Below are 14,767 nucleotides of genomic sequence, written 5' to 3' on the forward strand. Positions count from 1 at the left end.
GGCCTGTCACAGAGGAACAAGAGCTCAGCAAGGATCAATGAGCCCGTGGGGACAGTTCAGGTGCAAACTATGGCAAAGCGTTTCTGACGAGAGGTAGTTGGATACAGTTTCTTCGTGTGTAAAAAATAATGCAAACGAGGGGCTAAAGAGATGGCTCAGTGGTCGACAGCACTGATTGCTCTTCCCAAGGACCCACGTTTGATTCCCAGCACCTACATGCCAGCTCACAACCATCTGTAAGTATGGTTCCAAGGATCCAATGTGGTCTTCTAGCCTCTTTGGGCACCAGACAAGCACATGGTGCACAGACATATGTGCAGGCAAAACATCCACACACATGAAGTAATATAATAAAAAGGGAAGAGAACTGGCCAATGAGTTTGGAAGGAGTAGCAAAAGGAGACTGTTTTATATGCGTCCCTTGGACAGGACGACACATCTCTTCTATTACAAAAGAGTCACTGACATGGGCTTTCTGTAAAATGCCGTCTCCTAAACCACTGGTAGTCTAATCTCAACATTCCAAATGTTTGAGTCTATCTCAAGGGTTTATGCAAATAAGTCTTTGTGAATCTTGGAGTCCATCATCAATATGGTAAAGTTGTGGGGACCAGAGGTTTCCCCGTTCACCTCTCCCCATCTCTGCCACTATGGTGGTTAGCACACGTCCACTTGACTAAGCCAAGGGTTGTCCAGATTAAATAGTATCTCTGAGTATGTCTATGAGGGTGTTTCTGGAGGGTGCTAGCATTTGAATCTGTGATCTCAGTAAAGATTTCCCTTCTCAAAGCGGTTGAGCTTCACCCAATCCACTGAAGGCCTCAGTAGAATAAACGGGAACTTTGTTCTTTTCCTTCTTGTCTCCTTGCTTGAGCTGGAACATCTCAGTTCATCTTCTCCCGCCCTCAGACTCGGGCTCCAAGGGTTTTGTTCAGACTGGGGCCAACTCACATCATGCCCTGGGTTCCCAGCTTGTAAAACGTGGGACTTCTCTGCTTGCTAATCACATGAACCAGGGCTCATTATAAGTCTCCTTGTCTATTTTAATACATTTTAATGCATGTACCTCCTATTAGACTATTTCTCTAGAGAATGTTGATTAATTCTCATTTCCTCTAGTTACTGAATATAGAGGAAGTCTTTAAAATATCAGAGTAACTGTTCCCTCTACAAGGCTGAGTGTTCATGTACAAGGTAAAGTATCCGGCAAGTATTTTATTATCTGTGGAACAATGTCAGCCACAACAAGAGGTCGTTTCTAAGCCCAATTCAAGGTCATGGCCCCCATTCTTAAAATTTCTTAAGTATTGGGGTGCAAAGTTTCTGGAGAAAACCATGGAGGACACTGCCTTGGACCTAGGAACTTAACCTCAAAGAAATGTCAGAGATGGGAAGAGAGAGTCATGCAAAAGGTTGTTTGGCGGGGTATTATTTATGACATTTAGATTTTATGTGTCTGCCAAGAAAGACTGGTTAAGCAAATTATGGAAAAGCAATATAATAAAATACCATGGTGCCCTTAAGTCCCTTTGTAATGAAAGACTTGCATCATGGAAGCCTTTATGATTCACTAGGGGGAAAGAGAAGGCTATAGGACACCACACGATGTTATTCAAGTTTGTGCTACATAGCATAGAATACATTTTTGTTAATCTATTTATTTGGGGGGGAAATATATGTGCCATGGTACATATATGGAGGTCACAGAACATTTCCCTTCTCACCAAGTGAGTCCCAGGGCTGAAACTCAGGCAATCAGGGTTGGCAACATGAACTCTTTTTTTTTTTTTTTTTTTTTTGGTTTTTGAGACAGGGTTACAGGGTTAGCCCTGGCTGTCCTGGAACTCACTCTGTAGATCAGGCTGGCCTCGAACTCAGAAGTCCGCCTGCCTCTGCCTCCCAAGTGCTGGATTTAAGGCGTGCGCCACCACTGCCCGGCAACAACATGAACTCTTAAGCTCTGAGTCACTGGACCATCAAATTTAGAAAACATAGGTAACTGGAATATAAAACAGGCCTCTCTATTTCTCAAATTTGAGTCATAATTGATTTGATCACCACTTTGATTTGGTTTTCAGTTCCATGACCTATGGAAGCTTACAGGCTATTTTAGGATGCCTCTGACTTTCAGAGATGGGGGAGGTACCAGAGTGCTTAAGATGTGAAACTCAGCCCCATTTCACCTTTGTATTTTTAGTTATATTTTATTTATTATTACATTTATTTATTTACTATTTAGTGCTCACGCGCGTGCGCGCGCGCGCGCACACACACACACACACACACACAATGTACAAGAGTCAGTGTAGGTCCTGGAAATTGAACTCTGGCCCTCAGACTTTATGGGTAAGCCCCTTTACCTACTGAGTCATCTCACCAGCCCCTCATCTGCAATTTGTTTCAATTTCCTGGTGTTTTGACAAGTTATTTTGAAGACCCGTTTTAAAAACAAAGTAAGGGACAATCTGAGAAAAAAGTTGCATAGACGGTAACTCATTAAATCAGTATGGTAATTAAGTCAGACGGGGTGGGGGGATGTTCTCTTCCACAAATCCAGAAGTGAGTTCCGTGGTCTAACAGCCCAGTCTTCCAGATGGGGAGGAGTATCGTGGCAATCAAAGCTGCATACTTATCACGTAAACCCACAGTAGCAACTACAGAAGCCAAGGTTTCTTTTCTTCCCATGAAATCAGTTTTGATCTTCAAACTGTGCCTTATTTTTTAAAAGATAAGATGCTGGAGGCCCAGTGGAATTTGGTGATTGTTTCCTTTGTATGCACAGCAAGTCCCTGAAATAAGATCAAACCAGCTGCCTGATCTATGTAGGCAAGCGTTGACAAAGACCTTCTATTCTCATGACCTTTGTGCATGAATCACCTCTCAATGTTGTCCTCTGTGAGGCCAGACTCAGAGTGAGGGCTTTTTGCAACCTCTGTCTGTCCCTCCAGAATCTTCTCTGACTCTATGGTAGACCCTGAAAACCACAATCACCCAGATACCAGTCCACACCAATGCTGTCAGTCCCTAAGAATCCAGCACTCAAACTTTATACAACTATATAGTTAGACACACACAGAGCAGGGGAGGGGATGGGAGACACAGAGGGAGAGAGAAAGACTCTGAGAGAGATATGCACTCACACAAAGCACCTGGGCAGTGGAGGGAGAAGGACGAGCAGGAATTTACATGTTCATTTTGAAGCTTTGTTCATTCGGTTATTCTGAGACAGTGTCACCTGTTGCCAAGGACGGCTTAAATTTGTAAACCACTTTGGGGGGGGGGGGGTGTTTTGGTTTGGCTTGGTTTTGGTTTTGGTTTTTTGAGACAGGGTTTCTCTGTGTAGCCCTGGCTGTCCTGGAACTCACTTTGTAGACCAGGCTGGCCTCGAACTCAGAAATCTGCCCGCCTCTGCCTCCTGAGTGCTGGGATTAAAGGTGCATGCCACCACGCCCAGCTTGTAAACCACTTTTAATCACACTTCAACTTTCATTTCCTGACATGGCTTTGAAATCTGTCGGTTTCTTTGGCTTCTTACATCTCGGTTTATTCAATATGCAATCTAATTTATTAAAATAAAGAGGTAAACTCTAAAAGTCTTATTAGTGGAGATGGGGATTGTGGCTCGGTTGAAACTCACCTAGCATTCACAAAGCCTAGGTTCCAATCCTCCCAACTCTACACTGTACCAGGAGATGCAGGGCTGTAAACCCAGTACCAGGGAAGTACAGGCAGAAGGGTGAGATGCTAGGGGCCATCCCTGTAACGTCTCAAGTCAAAGCAAGTCTGGGATACACGAGACCCCATTTAAAAACAAACAATCACAAAACTACAGTCTTATAATCGCATTATGGGAAAGAAAGGCAAATTCAAGGCAGCAAGCACCCTTGCAGGGGAGAGGTGGCTACTTCAGAATATGCACTCTTGTATCTACTATAGTCATGTTTTGCATATTTAGAAAAATAATAAGAAAAAATACTCAATTTCGCTAACTTAGGCGACAAAGCTATTAGGGCTCATTTTCTGTACAACATCCCACCATTAACAAAGGTAGGCTGGCACGCCATGGTAGAGCATTGGCCGACTCTCACGGGATTCCACCTTTGTATCCTGAAGGATCAGCTGGCCAGGGTTAACCTTAACTACACAGGGAGACCTGGGCCAGCCTGGGTACTTGAGAACTGTCACATAAGCAACAACAATTTCCCAATAAAAGAGGGAAAACTTGAAGGCAGCTTCTCCCTAGCACACAGGCCTCAGCCTGGCTTCACCAGAGGCTCACAATCTCTGTCATGTCCTTAGCTGGGGTGTCAGGGACCTTGTTCAGAGAAAGCAGGTGTTTGTCTCTCTGTAGATAGTGTCTTCACGTCTGATTTTTCTGTCTTGTTCTGCTCATTAAGCTGGCTTTCATATTTGTTTTCCCATCATCCATAGCTGCTTGATAGGACAGGTAAGACAGCAATCAAAGGATTCGCCATTATCTTTAAAATTGCTGAGAAACTAAATGAGTCTGGTTTGATCTGTGCAACTCTGCTTGGCTAGAGCGCCACCGTGTGTCTTTGGGGGGAACTGCCATTTCAGTTGGCTACCCATAATCACTTTGAATCAACCATTCACACATTTCCTGTCTGCAGACATCGAAAGCATCATGGTAGCAGATACAGGCATAGTTAGGGGGTGAAGCTTGCCCTTAAGAAATCCTTAGTGTCTGCAGTTTCCACAGTGAGATTTTCTTTTCTCTGCTGTGTGGGGTGAAAGGGTGAAAGGTGGTTATGAAGAGTGGAGAGATGAGAAGAATTGGGGTGCATGATGTGAAACTCACAAAGAACCAATAAAAAGTTAAAAAAAAAAAAAGCAAACCTTAGTGTCATAGGAAACAGCAGATATGGAGAAAAAAGAACTGAAAACACCTGATAGAGCCAGATGTGAGGGCACACATCTGTAACTCCTGTGTTTATGAGGTAGAGAAAGAGCCAATGTCATCTTTAGCTACTTAGTGAGTCTGAGGCTGGCCTGGGATGGAAAAGAAAGGTGAGGGGATGCTTTTAAACGCCATAAATAAAGGTGTTGAGAAGGCTAGAGGACAATAAAGTGACTTTCAGCCGAGGACATCTGAACAGCTTCAGGACGAAGTATTTAATACCTGCTTTTAAAGAGTGGACATGATACAGGGCTAGGCCATTCCCTCAGCCAGGAGATAATGTAAGCAGCAGCTAGTGTCATCGAGAAGAAACACACAGAACCAGAGAAAGAATAGCTAGCTTTGTGTTACTGAGGCCAGTACTTGGACAGTGGTCAGGGTCAGCTCCAGCTATGTTGCAAATTCAAGGCTAACCTAGGCTACACAAGACCCTGGGAGAGAGAGAGAGAGAGAGAGAGAGAGAGAGAGAGAGAGAGAGAGAGAGAGAGAGAGAGAGGAGAGATAAAGAGATAGAGTGATAGATAGATAAGTAAATAAATAGGATGACACACAAAAATCACCTCAGACACCCTAGATATATACAATTGTCACCTGTCAATAAACCTAATAAAATCAGGCAGAAAAGAATGTGTGAAGCAGGGTTGGTGTGAACATGGAACAAAAACGGGAGGAGGAGGAGGAGGAGGGCAGGGTCATGTAGCAGGAAACTGACTCTAGTCCCCACTAGCTTTGTAAGGCCCTGCAATGAGCCTGGGGTCAGCACCACAGGGAGTGGCTAACAGCTTTATCTCCCTACAATTTAGAAATAGCATCTGGAAACAGATGTGGACCACACAGCGTCCCTCAAAGGGCCTGACTCCTGAGATGCCTAAACATGATGCTGTGTGCACACATGCATAACACCCTTCCCCATCACTCATGGAAGGTGCCGAGTTTGTTCTACCTAAGGCAAATGAGTGAACTCAACAGTGTGTGCACCTTTAACCCCAGCACTCAGGAGGCAGAGCAAGTGGGTCTCTGTGAGTCTGAAGCCTGTCTGGTCTATGTAGCAAGCTCCAAGCCAGTTAAGGCTTCAGAGAAAGCCTGTCTCAAAACAAACAAAAATAATCTGTGCTCAATAGCAAGAAAAGAGAGCTACCTTCACCCCACGTGCTTCCCCTCAACTGGTTTCTAATATAACCACCACTGAACTTGAGGCGTAGGTCCTTGGGAAGAAACTGAAGTTTACAAAGGGCATTTGGGTAATGGTTGCTGGGTTATAAATACAATATAAAATAGTTATGTTTGGGACACAAAGAAGCATGTGTGGCTACAGGGAATCATGAAGATTGGAAGCCTCTCTGGTTGAAAGGGTTTGACCCTTCTACGAGCTTCAGAGATGGGGAGACAGACACAGGGAAGAAGATGGGTCAAAACACAGAGATGCAGCCAGGTGCGGGGTGGGGGAATCATAACTGAAGGTAAGTTCCTAGCCACCTCTTACCCTTGTACCTCTGAACTACCCCATCCCATTTCTTTCTAAGAGAGCTGAGACAATTTTTAGAAAGTTCAAAAATCATTCCAAACGAAGTGAGAAGATCTGCCCTTCACTTTCCTTTCTCTGCACACTGAAGAGGCCTGAATCTTCCTTCATGCCCACATCAAACCCCAGACGCCAGGCTCCCTGCAAGTCTCTGTATTCAGCCTGGTTTCTCCAGCAGTCTCCAAGCACCTGTGGGTCTTTAAAGGGAACAAAAAGCAAAGACACGTGCTCCACCACAGACATGGGGCTCGGGGAAACGAGGCAGAAATCAAAGCCAGAGAGAAGCCTGCTAGCAACCCGGAAATCAAATTGTATCTGCGAGAAGGTCGGAGTGGAAAATAGATTAGAAGGGCTCTGAACAAGAGAGGATAAAGACAGACAGCCCCTGAAAAAATTAACAGGAGGAACATGGGGCCTGCAGAAGCAGACTGAATTCACAAAGAGCCTTGCATTGCCTCAGGATAGACCAATGTTTCAGCCACTTATACCAGTTCCTGCCTGGATAATGGACTGTCAGTCTCTGCCTGGGTAACGTGACAGGCACCCATCTCCACGTCTTTCTTTGTGTAAAGTTGTTGCTGAGACGTTCTGATCCATCCACGGCATCCACACTCTGAGAGCCCCTGATTTATTCCCTTTCTCAGAGCCTTACACATCCCAACCTCCGTGCCTACACTTTCCCTGTCTGATGTTGGAGACAGACACACTTCATCGTATTTATATTGCTCTCCCCAATCCTTCACCTGAAGGTGCTGAGTGCTTTCTAAGACTAACAGGGAACCCAGGAGCCTGTACCCAGGCTGGCCTTGGACTTCTGGCATTCCCCCCTCTGTCTTCCAAGTGCTGGCATTGAAGGTGTGAGCCTCGTCTCCTCCTCCTGCTCACATGCACAAATTCTGCACCACAGATTCAAAATTGGACACACAATGTAAGATGTACAAAAAGCTGTTGGATGTGGTGGCACGAGTGGGAGGTAGAAGCAGGCAGATCTGTGAGTTTGACACCAGCCTGGTCATAGAGAGTTCCAGGCCAGCAAAGAAAATCTATCTCAAAGCACACATACACAAAGACAAACACCCATAAGCAAAAGCATTTATGATGAATCAACAGTATGAAATGCTATATAGACTTAGTTTATAAGAACCCAGAGATTGTTTAAAGTATTTAGAGGATCTGTGTGAATAGCACAGTGTTTTATAAATGAGAACATACCCATGGATTTTGGAATCTTTTGGGAGTCTTAGAATCAAGTTGCCCCAATATCAAGGAACTTTTGCATATCGGTTCTTTATTTTCTTCATCTCTGTTGAGGTGAAGTCTCTTGATCTGTTTACTGTCCCCCAACCAACTCTCCCGTCCTCTCAGAGAAACTGCCTTTTCAAAGGTGAGAAACATCTTTATCTGACTATGGCCCTTGATGGAATTAAGCCAAGGCATTTGCTCTTGTGTGCTCTGCATCACTTGGGGGAACCGTCTGGTTCAGAAAACGGACTCAGGCAGTCCCTACAGGTCACCAGGAGGTTCTGCTGGGCCTTGCCTTTCCCAGTCAGAAAGTTGCAACCTTTTCTTTTTCCTGTCTCTTTTGCATGCTGGCCAGTTGTAAGTATGAATTGTTTTATTTGTTTTAGTTTTCAAGACAGGATTTCTCTGTGTAGCTTTGTCTGTCCTGGAACTCACTCTGTAGACCAGGCTGGCCTCAAACTCAGAGATGCTCCTGAGTCTGCCTCCCAAGTGCTGGGATTAAACACGTGCACCACCCCTGCCTGGGCATAAACCGGGGTTAAGTCTGATTTGTCTGATACCTTGTGGTCTCTTGCTCTTTGTCTAAACCCTGCCACATGGCTGCCTGCTACCAAGTGCTGATTCCTAAGCCAATATAACTCAACTGGCTTAGCTCCCCACTCCTGCTTCTTTTTTCTATTCTCCCCTCCTCTAAGTGGCCAGCTTGCTTTGGGATTGTCACCTTAAACTCTAATCAAACTGCCCTCAAGCTGAGAGAGATAGACAGAGGGAGAAGGGAGAGACGGCAATTCTGTATCGATCACTACACAGATCTCTACACGTTCTGAGCTTAATTGTAAGAACGTCCTTATTACAGTTAGTTAGTATGTGCACCCGAGTGTGCTTGCACACCTGCACATGCCATGTCACACTTGTGAAGGCAGAGAACAACTTTCCGGAGTGAGAACTATACTTCTACCACACAGGTCATCAGGCTTGGCGGCAAGCAACCTTACCTACTGAGCCACCCCACCAGCTCTGTGAGATAAATGTTATTTCCAAACCCTGTTTGACTTATGGCAAGAACTAAACCTAAGCCCATTTCAACTCGAATTACCAAACCTTAAATAGTAAGCATAAATAAGCTAAGCATAACAAGGCATTGTACTGAGAGGTGGCCCTGCCTGCCATTAGGATTGTTTGCAAAGATTCTGGACCCTTCTTCCAAATTCCCCCCCATACTCCTGCAGTTCTGTGTGGTAATGTGGCTTGCTTTAGAAATGTCCATGAGGACATTTTAAAAGGCTGTTCGTGCTCTTCCCATGCATTAAAATTCAATTTCCTCTCTCCTGCTGCCATGGGGTCTAACAAGTTCCCAGCAATATCCTACTTGAGGGCAATGCAGATGTGATCCAAAGACACTAATCTGTAGCAGACCCTGCCCTGGTGAGAAATGAGTCTCTGTTACTTGAATCTCTGTGTGTGTTTTTGTTGGTTTTGCTTTGCTTGAGACAGGGTTTCACTACATAGCCTAGGTTAGCCTTGAATTTGTGACCCTCCTTGTTTTTGTTTTTATTACCTCACATATTTTGGCATGACTGTAGGATGTAGGCTGTGTTAACTTTGCTTCTCGGCAGAGAGAGGGGCCCATTGGTTGCGCCTGAGCCAGTTGGGTCCCTTTGCCTAGATAACCTGAGATAAACCACCTTAACTCAAGAAAAGGGTTCCCATTGCTCAGGACGTCAAAGCTTTTGGTCCATGGTCGTTTGCTCTGGTTGCTTATACCTTTTAGCATCGTGGCAAGAATATCACAGGGCACCTGCTCATCCAGGTTCCCTTTCAAAGGCATGGTGTCAGCAACTTAGCTTTCTGTACCTAGGCCTCATTTCTTAAAGGTTCTACATAGTAGATCCAGGTGTTGGTGCACAAGCCTTTGATCCATACATAGGTTTGGCAAGGGAGACACTTCTAATCTAAACTTTAGCATAGAATGTCATTCATGAAGCTGCTAAGATGTCCTTGTAAATAACTTTGTTTTTTTAAAGTTACCCCAAAATGCCGTTTGTTTGTTTGTTTGTTTGTTTGATGTATGTAAGTACACTGTAGCTCTCTTCAGACACTCCAGAAGAGGGCGCTAGAACCCATTACAGATGGTTGTAAGCTGCCGTGTGATTACTGGAAGTTGAACTCATGACCTCCAGAAGAGCGGTCAGTATTCTTAACCACTGAGCCATCTCTCCAGCCCCAATACCTTGTTTTCAACATGTCGTTCTATATACTATTTCCAAGCCCTTCTCAGAATACAGGGAGCATTCTGTAGCGACAGCAGCACACCAGGCCACAAGAAACCCTGCGTGGTGTCCAGGCCTATCTGCCCAGACACTGGGATCTTGTGTCTTCTCTGAGAGTCTACCAAAGAAAAAGAGTCCCACTGCCTCTATCCTAGCTGTTTCATTCTCAGCTAGGGAAACCTTGGCTGGCTCTCTTTCCCATAATAATCACCTTCTTCTTCTTCCTTTTCTCATAGGCTCTTCTTGCCCTACACTTGCCCCAAACCTTAGTCTGGCTGGAAGCTTGTTCTGAGCCACCTGACCCCCCACAGACCTCCCTCTCTGGCACCCAACCTTAGCATCTGCCTGGTACTCTTAGCACGCGCGACCTGGAGGGTAACTCCTGCTGCTACCTGCTACTGGATTTGGTCACATCACACCACTGAGGTCAGGGAGATCATTTCAAAACTCATAGGCCAGCTCTATCAAGGCAAGTCTAATTTATTATGCTTGCTTTGTAGCCTTCCATCCCTAAGAGTCAAGCTTTAAAAACCCAGAAGTCAAGAATTGCAACCCTCTAACCAGCTGGATTCTTCTGGATCCTGGGTTTCTTCACAGAAACAAAGAATAATCTAGCTTTTTTTTTTTTTTTTTTTTTGATAGAACAACAGTCAAGGAAATGGAGGGGTGAAGGGTAGTGGAAGAGTCTTCAATATTTTGAAATATCATCTTATACATTGTCTTGTCCTGTTATAAAGCTGAGGATGACAGCTTCACAGTGGGCAGTGACGGTGTATGCTTTTAATCCCGGCACTCACAAGGCAGAGGCAAGTGGATCTCTGTTCCAGGACAGCCAAGACTACATAGAGAAACCCCGTTTCAAAACAAAACAACAAAACAAAACAAAAGGAAAAAGCAAGCCCCTTGTGTGACTTTTTCTAGGAAGACATCCACAGAGCAAAGAAACGATTCTACCCAAGGTTAGCTTAGGGAACCGGTAAGTCTACTGGGGTTACCTCTGTAGGTAGGGGTGAGGAGCTACTTGCAGGAGCACAAAGACTCAAAGGCAGCTGCATCGATTAAAATCTCACAGCAGCACACGTAAGACTCACAGAGGCTGCATCCCTGAAGCCCCCCCTTCAATGCCTTGCAGGTTGGTCAGCTTATAGGACACCCTTGTAAATCTTTTTACTTTCTGAGATTTAATAAATGTATTGTATATACTGTATATCTTGTATATACTGTTATCCTTGCAGAACCCATTGGGAAAGAGTTTGGGCTCCTGGGGATGGCACCTCCCTCTAGAAGCAACAAGATCTTAAGAGCTAAGATTATTTATTCTGTGTCTCTCACAAATACCCACATTTGCAAGGATTTACTTAAAAGCCTTTCACTGTAGGATATGCCTCTCATCTAGCCACTGGGATCCTGAAACGGATTCCAGGCTTCCCCTGGGCGAATGTGGAAAGCCCAAGCTATAAATACGGGTCTCCCGCGTCTGCACGGGAAGATGCAAAACATTCAAAGTTATAGTAGGCTAAACACTCCTTGTGATCCAGGATCACCCACAAGACATAGGAGAGTTTCCTGTGGGAGGCGTGGGCGCAGCAATGTGGTACATAGCTCCTGCCACTCATCACCGGATGACACTCATTTCACAACATCCGGCACTTTCCTGGTGTCGCTACACAAAGAAACGAGCCAACCCAGTTCTCCCCTCCCTTAAACTCCTTCACAGCCTGACTAAATCAAACAAATCACTGGCTCTGGCAAATGAGTTTCATTCGGTGACCTACGCCCAGCCCCTCCACCCCACCCGCCCCGCCCCTCCACCCCACCCGCCCCGCCCCTCCACCCCACCCGCCCCGATCCACTCGGTTCCCAGCCCCCGCGCCCCGGGTTTGGGGGCGTGGCTCCAGGAGAAGGACACCCGGGCAGGGCTTTGGGGGTGGGGCCCTGAAGGCGGGGCTCTGAGTGACCAGGTCTAAAAGGGAAAAACCCGAGGCCTAGGCTGCTTGCACAGTCGGCCTTGCTTTTCTTGGCTGCAATGGCTGTGGTCGCAGGCCTTCGGGCCTTTAGGGCGAAGTGGCCCAGCTGGCTCAGGCGCAACCCATGGGCCCCTCTCTCCGCCGGCTTCTGCAGCCCAGGGTCAGCAGGACCTGCGGGGTCGGAGTCAGAGCCAAGGCTCACCAGCACGCGACAGCAGGACGGAATCAGGTCAGCCTGCGGGCAGTGCCAGGGCTCTCCCTGGAGTTGGGAGCCAGGACTCGGGATCAACAGGCCTTGCCGCCACTTATCCTGAGTTATTCGTCACTGTTCTTTTCGATTTCATCTCGAAAAGATGACATCTTTGGTGGAGGAATCCTTGCATACTGAGTTTACAGGTGTCCCTTCCCTGTGCACACTAATACGAGGCACATGTGAGAGTTTTAAGTGAAAACTCCCCCTAACAGGGCTACTATGACCAGTTGCCCAGTCGTTTCTGAACATTTCTGCTGGCGTGAGCACACATGCATGGCAACAGCTGTTGCCATGACCTCCAAGAAAGCCTATCACAAAAGATCCATGCCCTTACAAACAAAATCAGCAGGCTCCAGGGTTAAGGGCGTGCTGAAATGCAGGGTGGGGGAGGTCAATAAGTAAGGATACAGAGCACATGCCCCGATCTCTGCCCCCTTGTGCCACAAACCTAAAAGCCTTAAAGTTTTGTTTGTATCAGTGCACAACCTGGATATAATGAAGACCCTTTTCAGGCCTGGGCAGCCCAAGGCTGTGAAAAGAGATATGTCTCCATGTTTAAGAGCTACAGATGGAGCTGTTTAAGTGATATGTCCCCTACTCCAGTAAATAGCTCTTCTCAATCCTAGAAGATCATGTTTGACTTTTTAATCCTCACCCAAACTTTTATGTGGTCCTCCAAAAGAATGGAGAGCCAACCTCTGGCCTCTGGCTCTCCCCACATCTCCCCTTCACCCTTAGACCTCTCTATTACTACAGCCTTTAAGGAGCTTAGCACACAGGTCTGCAGATACACATCCAGGGTGCCCATATTCTGTCTGTCCCTAACTCCCTACAGACAACCATGGGTGGCCACCACAGGAGCTAAGCTTTGGTGGGGCTCAGTAACTAAAGAGCAATCCCATTTCCTGTGGACTCCTTGCCCATCAACAGAGATAGAAACACTCCCAAAGAGAGCCTTAGGAGGGCTCTGAAATGTAGAGCCTTCCTTTCTGATTTTTGTTTTTGGTTTTGGTTTTGGTTTTGGTTTTTTTTGAGACAGGGTTTCTGTGTAGCCCTGACTGTCCTGGAACTCTCTCTATAGACCAGGCTGGCCTTGAACTCAGAAATCTGCCTGCCCCTGCCTCCGAAGTGCTGGGATCAAAGGTGTGCGCCACCACTGCCCGGCCCTTTCTGATTTTTAAAGAGAAGCTTCTAATACAATCGTCATAAGCTGGGTGTGGTAGCACAGGCTTGTAATCACACCACTAGGAAAGCTGAAGCAGGACAATCCTGAATTCAAAGCCCTCCAGGACTACATAGCAAGTTCGAGACTAGCCTGGGCTGCATCCCCTCCCCCACCAAATAAAGTCTGGTCATATCTGCTCAGAAATTCTGGCAAGAGATGGAAGACTGAGTCCTTCAGAAGTAAACATGAATCGGGAATCAGAAGAAAAGGGTGATGAGACCAGTTGATTATAGATGATAGAAATCATGTATTAAGATTCTTCCCGAGTCAAGCACTAGAGCAGTACTATGGTAAGCAGGGGGACTTGTGTGACTGGGTCACTTCAAGTCTCCCGCTTCAAAGCTGTGCCTCAGAGCAATAATGCCGTCCTACCGTGAGGACCAGCTATGAAATGAGAGCTGTGTCAGGCACTTGCACTCATTGTCCCTAAGTCACACAATGACCTGCAAGATGTCTGTCACCCCTCTTTACAGATGAGAGTCAAGTTCAGAGATGACTGTCAGGAGGTAGTGAACCAGGAGGCTGAAAGAGATCCCCTGTGCCTCCCAAGGTGTTTCCCTCATGTGCCATCATGGCAGAGTGGGCCTATGAGGCTGGTCCAGTCCTCTACAGTCAGTAGAAATAGCTGTGAAAAACAAAAGTGGTATTTTAAAATGATGATGTTTGGATAGCTATTTGGACCACTTATAGGGACCATTATATCCTATAGGTGTCCTATGGGAGAGAGACCTCATCAGAGAGACATTTTTCCTTTAAATTCAGAGTATTGGTGAAGGTCTCCGCTTAAGGCACGCCACATTGAAACAGCCATGAGAGAGCTGAGGCTGGTGAGAGGCTGAGGACTTTTGATGTCCTGGGAAATCAAGGAGAGCTGTAGAGCAACATAAGGTGACTTTCTGGTTCCAGCTAGGGTGACAACAGCAGCTCAGAGGAGAGGGGTGTGTGGGGAAGGTTGCCCGTGGAGCAGTCTAGAGACCGTCGGAGCAAACTCACAGATCCAGGGCTCTGGAGAGGGGCTTGAACTAGGGGGCATGACTGGGAGATCTCAGCACAGAGTGTCACAGAGGTGTCACCAGTGAAGTTGCCTGGGCAGTGTGCATGGAACAAAGAGAGGGCAAGGGATGGCGCTCCTGCCAGAGCCTAGGAGCCCAGCAAAGAAGGCACGGACCTTCTGGAGAAGAAGGAAGCCCTGCCCAGAGGTGACGACTTCCTAAAAGGGGAGTGGTGCAGGCCACCAGTGCATCTGGGTCTGGCAATCAGGAGACGATCACTGAGATGGATGTCAGTGGGGCGGCGGTGGGAAGAGAAGTCCGCTTGTGAGAACTGTCTAACAGTGAGTCCGGAAGGATTAACAGGATTCATCCGAACAG

At 46.5% G+C, this 14,767-nt stretch overlaps 1 protein-coding gene and 1 pseudogene across 2 annotated transcripts in view; one reads left to right on the top strand and one right to left on the bottom strand.

The window, feature by feature from the left end:
• Positions 1–2,689: 2,689 nt before the first annotated feature.
• LOC110289523 (protein dpy-30 homolog pseudogene) lies at positions 2,690–9,510 on the bottom strand (annotated as a pseudogene).
• A 2,389-nt stretch (positions 9,511–11,899) lies between these two features.
• The window catches only part of Echdc3 (enoyl-CoA hydratase domain containing 3), a 20,558-nt gene continuing 17,690 nt past the window's right edge, over positions 11,900–14,767 (top strand). For both annotated transcript variants that reach the window (XM_021155964.3, XM_021155965.3), the window contains exon 1: positions 11,900–12,148. In XM_021155964.3, the coding sequence (XP_021011623.1) occupies positions 11,979–12,148 (170 nt within the window). In that variant the 5' untranslated portion in view covers positions 11,900–11,978. The remainder of the gene's footprint in view (positions 12,149–14,767) is intronic.

This window comes from Mus caroli, unplaced genomic scaffold (genome assembly GCF_978045245.1).
Source record: "Mus caroli unplaced genomic scaffold, Mus_caroli_1 scaffold_2, whole genome shotgun sequence".
Lineage (NCBI taxonomy): Eukaryota > Metazoa > Chordata > Mammalia > Rodentia > Muridae > Mus > Mus caroli.